General features: G+C 44.6%; 1 protein-coding gene and 1 long non-coding RNA gene across 5 annotated transcripts in view; one reads left to right on the top strand and one right to left on the bottom strand.

Moving 5' to 3' along the window:
- Window positions 1–8287, top strand: part of LOC148683185 (uncharacterized) — a 56885-nt gene extending 48598 nt beyond the window's left edge. Inside the window, exon 3 of the long non-coding RNA XR_015947403.1 lies at window positions 8175–8287. This is a non-coding gene — a long non-coding RNA (uncharacterized LOC148683185). The remainder of the gene's footprint in view (window positions 1–8174) is intronic.
- LOC148683184 (uncharacterized) lies at window positions 5902–12243 on the bottom strand. 4 transcript variants are annotated; one of them, XM_088659352.1, is made up of 3 exons: window positions 9314–12243; window positions 6906–8598; window positions 5902–6587 (listed from the first exon to the last, which is right to left on the bottom strand). In XM_088659352.1, the coding sequence occupies exons 2-3, from the start codon at window positions 8533–8535 to the stop codon at window positions 6241–6243; spliced, it is 1977 nt and encodes a 658-aa protein (XP_088515478.1). In that variant the 5' UTR covers window positions 8536–8598; window positions 9314–12243; the 3' UTR covers window positions 5902–6240. The 4 variants fall into 4 exon arrangements, with proteins under 4 accessions (XP_088515478.1, XP_088515476.1, XP_088515477.1 ...); XM_088659350.1 differs by having other exon boundaries at window positions 5902–6440; window positions 6486–8598; window positions 9314–12236; XM_088659351.1 differs by having other exon boundaries at window positions 5902–6629; window positions 6750–8598; window positions 9314–12236.
- Window positions 12244–14905: the final 2662 nt, after the last annotated feature.

Raw genomic sequence — 14905 nt, 5'->3', positions numbered from 1 at the left:
CATGGGTGTGTAGCATTCTCCCCACTCTAGATGGCCTTACACGGTGCTCTTCCACTCAGAACTGGTTGGTGGCCCTTATGACTGGTGCCAAATAGCTTTCACTTCAAATTCCAAGAGTGCCTGAGCTTTGTAGGAAATATAAAGTGGTGTCCTATTACTAGGGCTCCACAGAGGGCTCACCATCAGTGGGCCCTAGCAGGTACCTGAGAATGCTGGGTACTGGTGGTTCTAACCCTGTAGCTCACTATGTGAGTCCTTCAGAATGTGCCATGACTTGTGTAGGCTTGGCCCAACTGCTGTGTAAATCACAACAGAACCCTTTTGTTAGGAGGCAGCATAACAGCCACAATGCACTTGCCTCCATGTGACCTTGTCACACGTTTACTTGTCACTTGATTTAATGTAACATGAGGCTCCATAGACCGGAGCAAGCTTGGTCAGGTTCCTGACAGATGATGACCTGTGCTCCGGATGATGATCATGTATGCTATGCACCGGAACAAGCTGGTAGGGGGGCACTTGACAACAGATGATCATGGTTCCATCCCTGAGAACCCCCAGTTTAAAATGACCCAGGGAAGAGGAGTGATGGAAGAGCTCTCTCTGCTCTGAGACTTGGTGATGGACCATAGGTTAGTGGTAGAGCATCTACTTTGCTTGAAGGAGATTCCAAGTTCCATCTCTGATGTGTTCAGGTAGGTCTTCAACCCTGAAGAGCTCCTGCTGGTCAGCAAAGACACTACCAAGTAGATTAACCAATTGTCTGGTCCAGTGAAAGGCAGATTCCTGTGTGACCTAGTAGCCAGCTGGGACGGAAGGGCATTGGAACTCCAGTTGGATTCTGGTTGGTCAGGAGAGCAACCTGTGGATATCCAGATGTTACCCCTAATTCCCATCATCCCTGACCATTGACTGTGCTGTCTTGGGCTGATTGGAGCTGGAATTCAAAGGCTTCTTTATGGTACCCCATTAGTCACCACTGTTCTAATTGCTAAACCAACCTTTAAGTGTTTTATGTGCTGAAGGAATAAGGCCTTTATTTTTAAATATATATATATATATATATATATATATATATATATATATATATATATATATAAACTGTGTGTAGCTCTATCCATGCATTTATCTTTCTTATTGACTCAACAGTGAAAATGATTTTAATTCAGGCAAGATCTCATTTCTTTCTTTATAACTTTCATTTTTGTTATGTTGAGCAAGGGCAGAATTGCTTAACTCCCACTTCAAGGGCCTGATCCACCATGCTTGCTGGGGCTGATGGGAGTTACAATCCGGTAACATCTAGAGGAACAAGAAGTTCCCCACACCTGACCTACATCGAACTCCTACAATTTTTCTCACAGATTATCAGATTGGCTACTTTGAGTGCCCAATCAGAAATCTTTGGTATATCTACGTGTAATAAATGAATTGATGTTTGTTTGCTTGTTTGCATGTTATGGATCCTAAGTAATTTTTGTGTGATATGTTACTTTACCGTAAACAGCACCATGGACCTTTATGAAATCTTTAAACCGCCCTTCATCAAACAAATATGTAAATAAATACTTCTCCCTGTCTGGAATGACTCATTGAAACAATGGTTCTTCATTGCCATTGCTATCTGCAGTTCTGTGGTTTCCCACAATGGGGCAGTCACACACACACACAAACATAGCTGTCAAGTTCTCCTTTTTTAAAAAAAAGGGAAATTCCCTTATACTGAATAGGCTTCCTCGCGAGAAAAGGGAAAACTTGACAGCTATGCACAAACAGAGACACAAACACAAACTTGAATGGTTCTCTTTATGTATCTGAAACCACACTACCCAATCCCACTGCCTCCCCCAGAGGGTGCTACCACCAGAGGGGTACCTAGGCTCCCTTGCATTTTCCCCTGGTCCCTTGCATCCTTGGCAGTTGCCAGCTCTCTCCATCTTTCTTAATGATTTTTGTACCCCCTGGACCTGTAACCTTGGTAGGGGCCAACTTGGCCAATCCCTCAGTATGCCACCAGCTACCAGCTACTATGGAAAACCATCAGACTAGTTGGTGAAGAGTTAGACGAGGGTCAGATCTTTCTTCATTAAGAAGGCTGCTTCTGCAGTTCTGTGGTTTGCCACATGGGGCAATGGCACGCAGAGAGGGGCAGGTGGGGGAGAAAGAGATTAATGCCTCTCTTTATGTATGTGAAACAACACAACTCAGCACTACCCAAGCATCCTCATTGTTAGGGAAACCCAAAGTGCCCAAGAAACTTTAAAAGAAAAAAGGGGGGACCCAAAGAAAAACCCCAGGAAAAATACATTAAAAAATGCAGTGAGGATCGAGAATGTTCTGCAGGTGTGAATAATATTAGCTGGAGTGTGAGAGAGAAAAGAAATACAGTCATACCTCGGTTTAAGTACGCTTCAGGTAGAGTACTTTTAGTTTAAGTACTCTGCGGACCCATCTGGAATGGATTAATCCACTTTCCATTACTTTCAATGGGAAAGTTCGCTTCAGGTTAAGTATGCTTCAGGTTAGGTACGGACTTCCAGAACCAATTAAGTATTTAACCTGAGGTGCCACTGTAATGGATAGATGGGAGAAGAAAATGGAATTTCCTGCATGAGATCATGGCTTGCTGGCATCCTGAACAGGAATGGTCCACAGAGCAAGTTTTTGTTGCTGTTCCTACCAGGGATGGAGGACATTTTTTGAAGCAACCAGGTCAAGTCTGTCAGTCCTGGGTTCATACATGGATCAGAAGCTTCATGTTAACTGGGTTCAGCACTTTCCTGAGGCCCCATCCTGAGAACTGTAGCATGTTCAGAGTGATGAGGGTTATTAGGAGGCCCCAGTTCCCCTCACAGAACTATCATTCCCAAAGCTCCTGGGAAGATGGATTGATAGTTAAACCATTCTGGCAATGCTAGTCCTATGAGGGGAGGAGGGATCTCCAAATGGCAAACTGCGGCTCCCAAGATTCTTTGGTGGAAGGCATGACTGTTTAAAGTGTTATGATGCAGTGCAGATGGGCACCTGAATTTTAGGAATGGAGATCCATTTCAAACAACTGCCTGCAGAAATCCATGTTTTAAACAGAAATTGTGGCAAAAATGCTTATTATGGGCACAGGGAACATGTAAAATGAGTATTTTAGGGTAAGGTGCATACAATGGAAATGAATTTCTATATATACAGAAAGTGGGGTTGATTGAGTGATTGGATGGAATGGTTTATGAGTGAACATATCTGAAATTAACATTTCCTGTTATTTTGCTCGTTGTTCAGAGATTTGCACAAAGAGTTAATCCTCCCACTGTAATGATTTCATCTGGAACATACATCTATGGAAAGCTGTATGGTTTTCTTAAACTCGAATTTGATAATTAATTTATTTCAACAGCAGTCTGCCACAGTAACTTCAGTGTCCCGGATTCCTAAAGAGGGTTGGTAGCAGCAGGTTTTAATTTAAGTACTATTACCATGTGAAATGTTGCCTCCTTGGCCACACCCATCTAATAGCATGATTACTTAAATCGGGAATTGGATCCATCCTTCAGCCCAGGGACTTGATCCCCCTGTCCACACAGGCCAAGTTTAGCAGGTGGGTGTGAAGCTTCAGGGGCTGTCACTCAGGGTTAGATCATTTGCTTTCCATGCAGAACATCCTGAGTTCGATTCTGGGGAAACAGTCCTGTCTCCAAACCTGGAAGACCAGGCCATGAGGACAGTACTGAGCTAGATGGACCAAGGGCATGACTCAGTATAACACAGCTTCTTTTGTTCAAAAAGCCTTGCTGTTGGTGCCAATCAACCAATCAGCAGTTACTGAGTAGGGTTGCCATATTTTGAAGAGCAAAGAAGAGAGGACACATCTGCCAACTTCTGCTTTTAACTATGGATCGCTGTGACGACTTTCATTCTAAATACCCCTACTGTCAGGGAATGGACTAAAGGGGAGGGCTGGGAATTGCCTCTCCGTCCTCTCAGCTCCTTTCGGAAGAGGAGGAGGAGGAAGATTCACACACACCCCTTTCTTCAGCAGTTTCAAGAGAAGGAGACAGGGTTGATTTACAGTTGCTGGCCGCCTCAGCATCTCGCTGCTCGGTCGTCCCCGAACTCATGGTGCAGAGCCGCCCATAGTAGAATAGCCCGCCGCAGTGCTCTGACCGATGGGCAGGCTCTTCCCCTGCCTCAACTCTTGGGCCCCAGACTCTTGGGCCCCTGAGAGCCCAACACCCGGGTGTCCCGCACCCCTAGTGCCTATGGGTAAGACAGCCCTGCTGCCAAGCTACAAGATAGTGGGAGAAAGGGGGGAAGTTGGAGAGCAGCCAGCAGACACATCCTTAGAGAGTATGGGGACTCCTTCTTCTCCAAGGACACACTGATCACTCAGAATTCAAGAACAAAGAACGCTGCGGAGATTGCATCCTGTGGCGTCCCGTAGAATCACAGACTGTTGTTTGAGAAGGAAAGGGAGGGGATCAGAGTGAGCAATGTCCTAATGGCGTTCAAGACTAGATTCTGTGTTCTGATCCACATGAAACCATAAAACTTCCTTGTTCCTTCTTTGATCCTGGAGGCTGCCGGGGGGAGGAGAGAATCCCTCAAGCCGGACACCTACTATACGTAGGCTATAGAAGCTGTGATATATTGCAAGTAGCAGTGCTATTAACTTCAAAGAGCCTGTCAGAGTAGAGCCGCGGGTGCCACAACCGCAAATGTTCATATGACCATGACACTGGCCTACAGCTGCCGCTCCTCATTGGCCCCGTCCCATTCATGAGAAACGGTAAGGGGTGGGAGTGCGATGCATGGGGCTTTTATAATTGTTTTTATTTTTTAAAAAATCTTGGGTTACTGTAAACAAAGCAAACAAACCAGAAACTCCGGACATTATGCCAAGTTTTAAAAATCTGCCTGCACAGAAATTTTAATCCTGAAATAGAGGGTGTGTTCCGGGGGGGGGGGGCATGTGGCAGAATCCTTTATCTTCTATCTTCCTTAATTGGGGGGGGGTGAAGCAGTGAACCACAACCCCTTGTGGCAGTGATACCAGAGTTCCCGTTAAAGGGGTCTTGAGGGGAGGCATTGGCTGTATGCCAAGAGGTTGTCATTGCTCTCCCCTCCAACGGGTGGGCTCTCTCCTTGAACATATGTTCTCCAGAGCCAGCCCAATCCCCACACATTCTGAATAACCCTCAGATATCCTCTCAGATCCCCGACTGGGGACTGGGAAGGATAAACACCCAATGCCTGAGCCAAGGTCTCCCTACATCTGAAACTTAATAAAGTTGTGGCCAATTTTAATCCCATAGCATGTTGTCTTGAGTCATTATTCTGCTCAGGGGTCGCCTGGGGTAGCGGGGGGGGGGGTTCCTGTCCACGCAAAGTTCTATTGCCATATGGTGAGAATCAGAGAAGGCATCAACTAAATAATGTGTTCATTGAGAAATTGAGTCTTTTTGTAACGTACTGGAGTAATAAGATACAGGATAATGTAAACCCATTTGTGTCTGCTAGAACCTTGTGATAGTAATCTTTAGGACTGATTCTGCTTTGGAAATGTGTCCCTATAAATATGTTCCTATAAATTTTGTTCTAGATAATCCCTTCTACATTTATTTAATTTTATTTTGCATCTGTTGTTATTCAGTATTATGAATAAAGATATGAAATGAAATATTTTTTCTTTTCACAATGGATATACAGTATGTGACTTCCTGGTTCAGAGGTGGGTTCAAAGAATGTCCCGAAACAGGAAACAAGGCTGGTCTCTGTGTGCCTTCCCCATGGGCTTCCCAGAGGCATCTGATTGGCCAGTGAAGGGAACAGGTTGTCCGGACAGTTGGGCTTTTGGTCTGATCCAGCAGGGGTCTTCTTACACAGAAAGAAGGAAAAACTCAGTAGTGGTTATTTTAGTTCTCAAGAAAGCTTTATTATCTCCCATGCAGAGACTGAAACAGGAAACTGTAGGGGCATACTGTCAATACCACTTCAGCATAAATAAACATTTCTTTCTTTCTTGGACAATAAAACATTGAACATGCAATAACAAACCAACAAAATGAAATACAGAGGATACAAGCAAAGGGATTGTGACTGAGACTGAGAAGAAGGCATGCAACATACAAAGCTGTTCCACATAAAGGTGGGATTTCACATCAAGGAGAAATAAACTGGCACTTCGGTCTCATTTCCCTTCTGGAAGAACACATTGTTGTAGAATGAAGCAAAGGACGTGGAAGCCTTTTACTTCTGGCTGGGTGGCCATTGGGAAGATTGCTTGGTTTGGGCTAGGCCAGGTGGGAGGCAAACAGGTTGCTTTGTCTGCATAGAGCCCCCACTGGACCCTCCTCCAATGCAGCACCCAGAATCTTGGCCACCTCCTCCACCACTGCCTCCTGATACGATAATGGTCTGACCACCTGAACCACCACCGCCACCAGAGCCTCCTCCAATGCAGCCGCCAGAGCTCTGGCCACCACCACCAGAGCCTCCTCCAATGTAGCCGCCAGAGCTCTGGCCACCACCACCACTACTTCCACCACATGGGACTATGATGGTCTGGCCACCTGAGCCGCCGCCACCACCAGAACCTCCTCCAATGCAGCCGCCAGAACTCTGGCCACCACCAGAGCCTCCTCCAATGTAGCCGCCAGAGCTCTGGCCACCACCACCACTACTTCCACCACATGGGACAATAATGGTCTGGCCACCTGAGCCACCAAAAGAGCCTCCTCCAATGCAGCCGCCAGAGCTCTGGCCACCACCAGAGCCTCCTCCAATGTAGCCGCCAGAGCTCTGGCCACCACCAGAGCCTCCTCCAATGTAGCCACCAGAGCTCTGGCCACCACCACCACTACCTCCACCACATGGGACTATGATGGTCTGGCCACCTGAGCCACCACCAGAACCTCCTCCAATGCAGCCGCCAGAGCTCTGGCCACCACCAGAGCTCTGGCCACCACCAGAGCCTCCTCCAATGTAGCCACCAGAGCTCTGGCCACCACCACCACTACTTCCACCACATGGGACAATAATGGTCTGGCCACCTGAGCCACCACCAGAACCTCCTCCAATGCAGCCGCCAGAGCTCTGTCCACCACCAGAGCCTCCTCCAATGTAGCCACCAGAGCTCTGGCCACCACCAGAGCCTCCTCCAATGTAGCCACCAGAGCTCTGGCCACCACCACCACCACTACCTCCACCACATGGGACTATGATGGTCTGGCCACCTGAGCCACCACCAGAACCTCCTCCAATGCTGCTGCCAGAGCTCTGGCCACCACAACCAATAGATTGACCACCCATTCCACCACCACCACCAGACCCTCCTCCAATGCTCTGGCCACCACTGCTCTGGCCACCCCCTGATCCTATAATCTTGATTCCACCAGAGCTGCCACCTCCCCCTCCCCCTCCACCACCAGATCCCCCACCGATAATCTTAACTCCACCAGAGCTGCCTCCTCCTCCTCCTCCCCCTCCACCACCAGATCCCCCACCTATAATCTTAACTCCACCAGAGCTGCCTCCTCCTCCTCCTCCCCCTCCACCACCAGATCCCCCACCTATAATCTTAACTCCACCAGAGCTGCCTCCTCCTCCTCCTCCCCCTCCACCACCAGATCCCCCACCTATAATCTTAACTCCACCAGAGCTGCCTCCTCCTCCTCCTCCCCCTCCACCACCAGATCCCCCACCAATAATCTTAACTCCACCTGAGCTACCACCTCCTCCCCCTCCACCACCAGATCCCCCACCTATAATCTTAACTCCACCAGAGCTGCCTCCTCCTCCTCCTCCCCCTCCACCACCAGATCCCCCACCTATAATCTTAACTCCACCAGAGCTGCCTCCTCCTCCTCCTCCCCCTCCACCACCAGATCCCCCACCTATAATCTTAACTCCACCACCTGATCCTCCTTCGGACCCTCCTCCAATACAGGAACCAGATCCTCCACTGCTTCCACCTGATCCTATGATCTTGACTCCACCAGAGCCGCCGCTGCCACCACCACCACCACCACCACCAGATCCCCCACCAATAATTTTAACACCTCCTGCTCCTCCTCCTCCACCACTGCTACCCCCTCCATAGCATATCCCTCCTCCACCACCAGATCCACCACTTGTGTATGGGATCTTCTGCTGGCTCATTCCACCTCCCTGCCCCCCACCAGATCCTCCTCCGATGCAGCATCCTGAAGACTGTCCACCAATGCTGCCTCCTCCACCACTTGATACTCCTCCATAGCAGCCTTGTCCACCTCCGCCTCCACCTCCGCCGCCTGAGACAATGACGATCTTCTGGCCGCCTCCACCACCGCCGCCTCCACCACCTCCTCCTCCACCGCCTCCACCACCACAACAGCAACAGCAGCCTGATGATCCTCCTTGGCCTTGATAGGTGATTGAACCTCCTCCACTACTTCCACAGCATGAGCTTCCGCCTCCGCCTCCGCCGCCTCCGCCGCCTCCACCTCCTCCACCTCCTCCTCCACAGCAGGAGCCGCCACCCTGCTTCTGCTGCATAGAACTCATCTTCCTAAGTTGGTGTGGAGGGTGTTCTTTCTCCTCTTTTGTTTCCCTTCTGGTGGTTTAGCTCTGGAAGATAAATAAAACAAAATCAGCCTTCCATGCACCAACAACCTTCCAAGGGTCACATGGCAGTGGGAGGAGGAGTCAGAAGCAAATTTCACCTTTGTGCCGTAGGCTGGTTTCTGCACACACTCCCAAACCACTCCCTAGTCTCACGAGAAGCATTCCCAGAGCTCAAGGAGACATTTCATCCAGAAAACAACAGGGAGCATACAATGGGTATAATGGCATTGTAATAGGGCAAAGCCAATTGTATTCACTCGGCTTGTTTTATATACCGAAATCTCAAAGTGGTATGCAAATCCAAACAAAAAAGAATCAATGTAAGAAATACAATATGAATTCCAGCTTCAAAAACAAACTGTTACTGCAAATTGATTACTCTTTGACTCATTGAAATAGGAAATGTCTATACAGAGTTATGGCAGCAACCTCTAAATGGAGCATTGAATTTGGTTTCAAAATCGATTCTGTGGTGCATCTGTGTCTATTTGCTAACCCTATCCATAACTGCTTCTTTGTTCTGCACTAGAAATATATTATCATATATAAATTTCTCTTAAGCAGTTGTTGGTCGCATCAAAACCCATTCTCTAAAACATCCTCTTGCACAACCAGAAGCTATTGTTTTATAATTGGTTCATCTTCCATATTCAACTCCAGCTGAATGACTTAATTCTGTTATTGGTCAAATGCATGCAAGCATACAGACTTGACTTACCGTCTTCAGCAGCAGGAACCAGCCGAGAAGTTGAAAGTGAGTGAATGAAGAGATCATTGGGTCCAGATAACTTTTTATACCATCTCAAGGCCTCTCCTACGGGATATGATACACCCCTAGGCATGGTGAGTTGCATATTTGCTCCCTGCCTAATGACTGGACTTTCTAGTCTTAGATGCATAACAAAGGCAAGAGATTGACATCTGTCATTGCTATAATTGTTGATAAATAAACATCATTAATTAATCAAGAGCTCCACCTAATTCCTTGGCTAAATGCAGCCTGTTTGCAGCAGTGAAAGAGTCCTTGCAGGTGTGCCAGAGATGTGTAAACCCAGTCTCCTTATTTCCATAATTACAACAACAACAATAATAATAATTGTATTACTTAAATGCCACCCATTAACTGGGTTGCCCCAGTCACTTTGGGCGACTCCCAACAAAATATTGCTACTAGAATTGAGCAAAGTATGTTTTTTCTCTCTCTTTCTTTTTATTCTCTTGCCAAAAGTTTATACCCAATACACCAGAATAAAAGAAATAATTTTAAAATCTAATCTAAAATGGAACAAGAGCAAAGGAAGGGGGGAAGGGAGGGTGAAGCAAAGAAAGAAAAAGGGAAAAAGAGAGAAAGGAAAGGAAATAGAAAAATATTTAAAAAGTCAGATAGATTTAATGTTCTCTCATTGACACCCAACTGTTCTATTTTCTATAAGCCAATATTTTTTGAATCTTCAAATCCAAATATTACAAGTTCATTTTCTCTTTCATGCATAAAGTCCATAAGAAGTTTCCAATTCTTAATAAAGGTCAATAAAGATATTTTTTTTCAAATTACACATTAACTTTGCCATCTCACCTAAGTCCAATAATTTTATCAGTCATTCCTCTGTAGTAGGTAGAGCTATGTCTTTCCATCTTTGTGAGTACAACCATCTTGCTGATGTAATCATATATTGGAATAATCTTCCATAAAACTTTCCAATTATGTATCCATTAACCCTAAAAGAAAAAAAAGTTCTGCCTTCAATTGGATATAAACCTTTAAAATCTTCTGTTTCAATGTATGTATTTGTATGCAGTATTATTATTATTATTATTAGCCTTTTCACATGTCCACCAAGCATGATAAAATGTCTCCTCAAGTTCTTGGTACTTCCAGAAAACATCTGAAACACCTTAGGACAGTATATTCTAAACAATTTCTCAGGAGTTAAATACAAATAATGCAATATTTTTAAAAAGTTCTCTTTAAGATTATAACACAATGCAATTTTTAACCCTTTAGTCCGCATATACTCCCCCTGTTCCATCTGCATATTATAACAAAAATATTTTGCCCATTTAATCATACATTCTTTAACTTGTTCTTCTTCGGCTTTGAATTTCAACAAAAGTTTATACATCTTTGCAGCAACATGTTGATCATCTGTTCTCAGTTGAATTTCTATATCTATACCAAATGTGTTTTTATCCAACTTAAACATCTCTACTAATTGCATATAAGAACATAACCAAAAATTATAACTTTCCTCTATTAGCTGTTCTCTTCTTTTAATTTTATAGTCTCCTTGATGCAATTTTAAAAATTCCTGGCATGTTGTACATTTCTCTTTGCATTTTATCTCTTTTCTGTAGAAAGCTTCTTGTGATAACACCCATAACAGTGTCTTTTGGCACAATCTAGGTTTGTATTTATTCCAAATTATTAATATGGCACATATAATAAAGTGATTTTTAAAATCCACTTTAACTTTAACTTTGTGGTGCCACAAATATCCATGTCATCCAAACTTTGGGTCACGTCCCCCTGTTTCCAGGAGCCTCTTATTTCTCAATCTCATCCAGTCCTGCATCCACACTAAACAACGGGCTGCAAAATACAGTTTTAGGTTTGGCACACCCAATCCTCCCTTTTCCTTTGCAGCTTGTAACATTTTAAAATGTGGTCCGTCCCCCCTGGCCTTCAAAACCTCAGTAAGTCTTTTTGCCATTGTTTGAAATGGCAATTTGATTTCCAATTTCCAATTTGAAATCCAGTTTTCTCAATTAAAGCCTTTTGATCTTCTGTTGCCATATGATGTATTAACATTCTTGGTTTTTTATGATTAACCTTAAAACCTGCTAGCATGCCAAATTCATTTAAATTAGCAGAGTACAATTATTCCCTCTTTCTTTTTTTCTTTCTTTCTTGAACAGGACTTTGTTACTTAACTCATTTGTATCTACCGGTAGCTCTTTTGTATCTCTATCCATTTTAAATTCCTTTTCACCTCTTCTTATAATTGTTCTCCCTGCTTTATATACAGTCATGCCTTGGAAGTTGAATTGAATCCATTCCGGAAGTCCGTTTGACTTTCAAAACATTTGAAAACCAAAGTGTGGCTTCTGATTGGCTGCAGGTAGCTCCTGTAGCCAATCGGAAGCCACTGAAGCCCCGTTGGACGTTCAGCTTCAAAAAATAGTTTGCAAACCAGAACAGGCACTTCCGGGTTTGCGACATTTGGGAGCCAAAACGTTCGAGACCTAAGCTGTTCAGAAACCAAGGTACGAATGTACATTATAAAGTAGAACATTTTTTTTTAAAAAAAAAGTTATCTGACTTTAAGGGATTTCCCCTTTCCAACCCCCACTACCTTCAACTGATAATCAACATGGTTGAACAACTGGGGGATGCCCAACAAGGAAACAGTGGTCCAGCTCTTGCTGAGGGATGACTTCCCCGAAATTACCAGAATTATGGCCCACTACTTGTCCAGAATTTATGTAATTAAAATCAATACATCTAGCCTTCAACAACGATAGCTGAGGATCCCTTGTGTGCCTTTCCCTCTTCCTGCTCTCCATTATTTCTGTATGATGTAGAGTCACTATTTATACTAATGACTTATATGTGTTGTATGTTTTGTCTTTGTTTTTATATTTTATATATATGCCAATAAAGGTGTTGAAATTGAACTGGGGGATGCCTTGATGTACACTTTCTGGTAAGAAAATGGCTGCAGATATTATCATGAATTTATATTGTGCCATTATATTGTGAAAGGCACAAATACAGGATGGGAGACACCTGGCTTGAGAGCAGTACATGTGAAAAGGATCTAGGAGTCTTGGTAGACCACAAACTTGACATGAGTCAGCAGTGTGATGCAGCAGCTAAAAAAGCCAATGCAATTCTGGGCTGCATCAATAGGAGTATAGCATCTAGATCAAGGGAAGTAATAGTACCACTGTATTCTGCTCTGGTCAGACCTCACCTGGAGTACTGTGTCCAGTTCTGGGCACCACAGTTCAAGAAGGATACTGATAAGCTGGAACGTGTCCAGAAGAGGGCAACCAAAATGGTCAAAGGCCTGGAAACGATGCCTTATGAGGAACGGCTTAGAGAGCTGGGTATGTTTAGCCTGGAGAAGAGAAGGTTAAGGGGTGATATGATAACCATGTTCAAATATATAAAAGGATGTCATATAGAGGAGGGAGAAAGGTTGTTTTCTGCTGCTCCAGAGAAGCGGTCACGGAGCAACGGATTCAAACTACAAGAAAGAAAATTCCACCTAAACATTAGGAAGAACTTCCTGACAGTAAGAGCTGTTCGGCAGTGGAATTTGCTGCCAAGGAGTGTGGTGGAGTCTCCTTCTTTGGAGGTCTTTAAGCAGAGGCTTGACAGCCATCTGTCAGGAATGCTTTGATGGTGTTTCCTGCTTGGCAGGGGGTTGGACTGGATGGCCCTTGTGGTCTCTTCCAACTCTATGATTCTATGATTCTATGATTCTATGATCTATGCACACCAGACCTTACAACATATCAGAGAACTTGTCCTTGATCTGTCGGGCTTATAATCCAGAAATGATTGCATGGAAGACAATAGAGCAGGGGGGAGGGAATCTTTCACCCTGCAGATGTTGCCAGATTACAGCTCTTATCATCGTTGACTATGGGCCATGCTGCTTGGTGACAATGGGAGTTTGAATACAGCAATACAGCAATACAGCAATATCTGGAAAGTCCAAGATTCTCCAACACTGCAAGAGAGAAAGGAAAGAGAAACAGAGCTATGGATAGATAGAAGAATGTGAATCCCCCACCCCCCTTGAACTTCATTCACATAGAACAGGGGTCAGTAACCTTTCTCAGCCATGTCCCTCAGATCATGAGGGCCGGACTATAGGTTTTTTTTTGGGGGGGGGGATGAACAAATTCCTATGCCCCACAAATAACCCAGAGATGCATTTTAAATAAAAGGACACATTCTACTAATGTAAAAACATGCTGATTTCCGGACCGTCTGCGGGCTGGATTGAGAAGGCGATTGGGCCGCATCCGGCCCATGGGCCTTAAGTTGCCTAACCCTGACATAGAAGCTTATTCCATGTTCCCAACATTCCCCTAATTGTTTTCTGTTTTCATATGACATAAAAGCTGCTTCTGGAAGTACACTGGAATAGAGCATATGTTTAGTGCTCATGTCCAGGGGGAAAAAACTGTTTGCAAATATGGAAATGAGGGCTAAGCTGTGGATCATGAGACTGAGATCAAACCAATAACTCCTTGAAGTTTCTAGAGCTATATCTGTGTATTACTTGACCCAAGGCCAGCCAAGTGCATAGCGGAACCTTTGGAGATGATGGCTAGTATTTCCTTATAGCCAGACAAGTAACTGTTATTAATGGAAAGGGCCCAATCAATCTGCCCTAATTCCTTCCAGGCGATATAATTAACTAATAAGAACCAACTAAGAATTCATTTCCACAAATTAAAGGAAGAGAGTTCAATTATCATCACCGTCAGTGTTTGTAAAGTACCGTTTGAGACGAAGAGAGAAAGAGGTTGATCAAGGTCAGGACATTAATTAGCCTTATTTTGTCTTTGCTCCATGCTGGTGTTTGTTTGTCCTGTGGATTGGGAAATATAGACCAAGGCATTCTTAGTCAAGCTCACAAGTAGGTGGCTGGGATAGATGGAAGATTGGGGAGAAGATTTCTGCGCAGCTGTTGGGTGTGTGGCCACAGATCAGCACATAGAATGAGTCATAGAATGAGGGTCATCTAATCCAACCCCCTGCAATGCAGGAATCTCAACTAAAGCATCCATGCCAGATGGCTATCCAATCTCTGCTTAAAAACCACCAGTGAAGAACAGGCCACCACCTTCCGATGGAGTCTGTTCCACTGTCCAACAGCTCTTACCATCCAAAAGTTATTCTTGATGTTTAGTCAGAATCAACTTTCTTGCAACTTGAATCCATTGATCTGAGTCCTACTCCTACCCTCCACAGTAGGAGAAAGCAAGCTTATTCCATCTTCCATGTGACAGCCCTTGAGATATTTGAAGATGGCTGTCAAATCTCCTCTCAAACTCCTCTTTTCCAAGCTAAAAACCAATTCCTTCAATTGCTCCTCATAATGCTTGGTTTCTAGACCCTTGATCATCTCGGTTGCCTTCCCATGCACACATTCCAGCTTCTCAATATCCTTCTTAAATTGTGGTGCCCAGAACTGAACACAGTCCTCCAGGTGTGGACTAAATAGGGCATAATTCAGTGGGAGAATGACTTCTCTTCATCTGGACACAATATTTTTGTTAATGCAGCCTA

Source organism: Zootoca vivipara, chromosome 16, assembly GCF_965207765.1.
Source record: "Zootoca vivipara chromosome 16, rZooViv2.hap1.1, whole genome shotgun sequence".
NCBI classification, from domain to species: domain Eukaryota; kingdom Metazoa; phylum Chordata; class Lepidosauria; order Squamata; family Lacertidae; genus Zootoca; species Zootoca vivipara.
The sequence above is the reverse complement of the archived record's forward strand: the minus strand, read 5'-3'. Positions and strand labels throughout refer to the sequence as shown.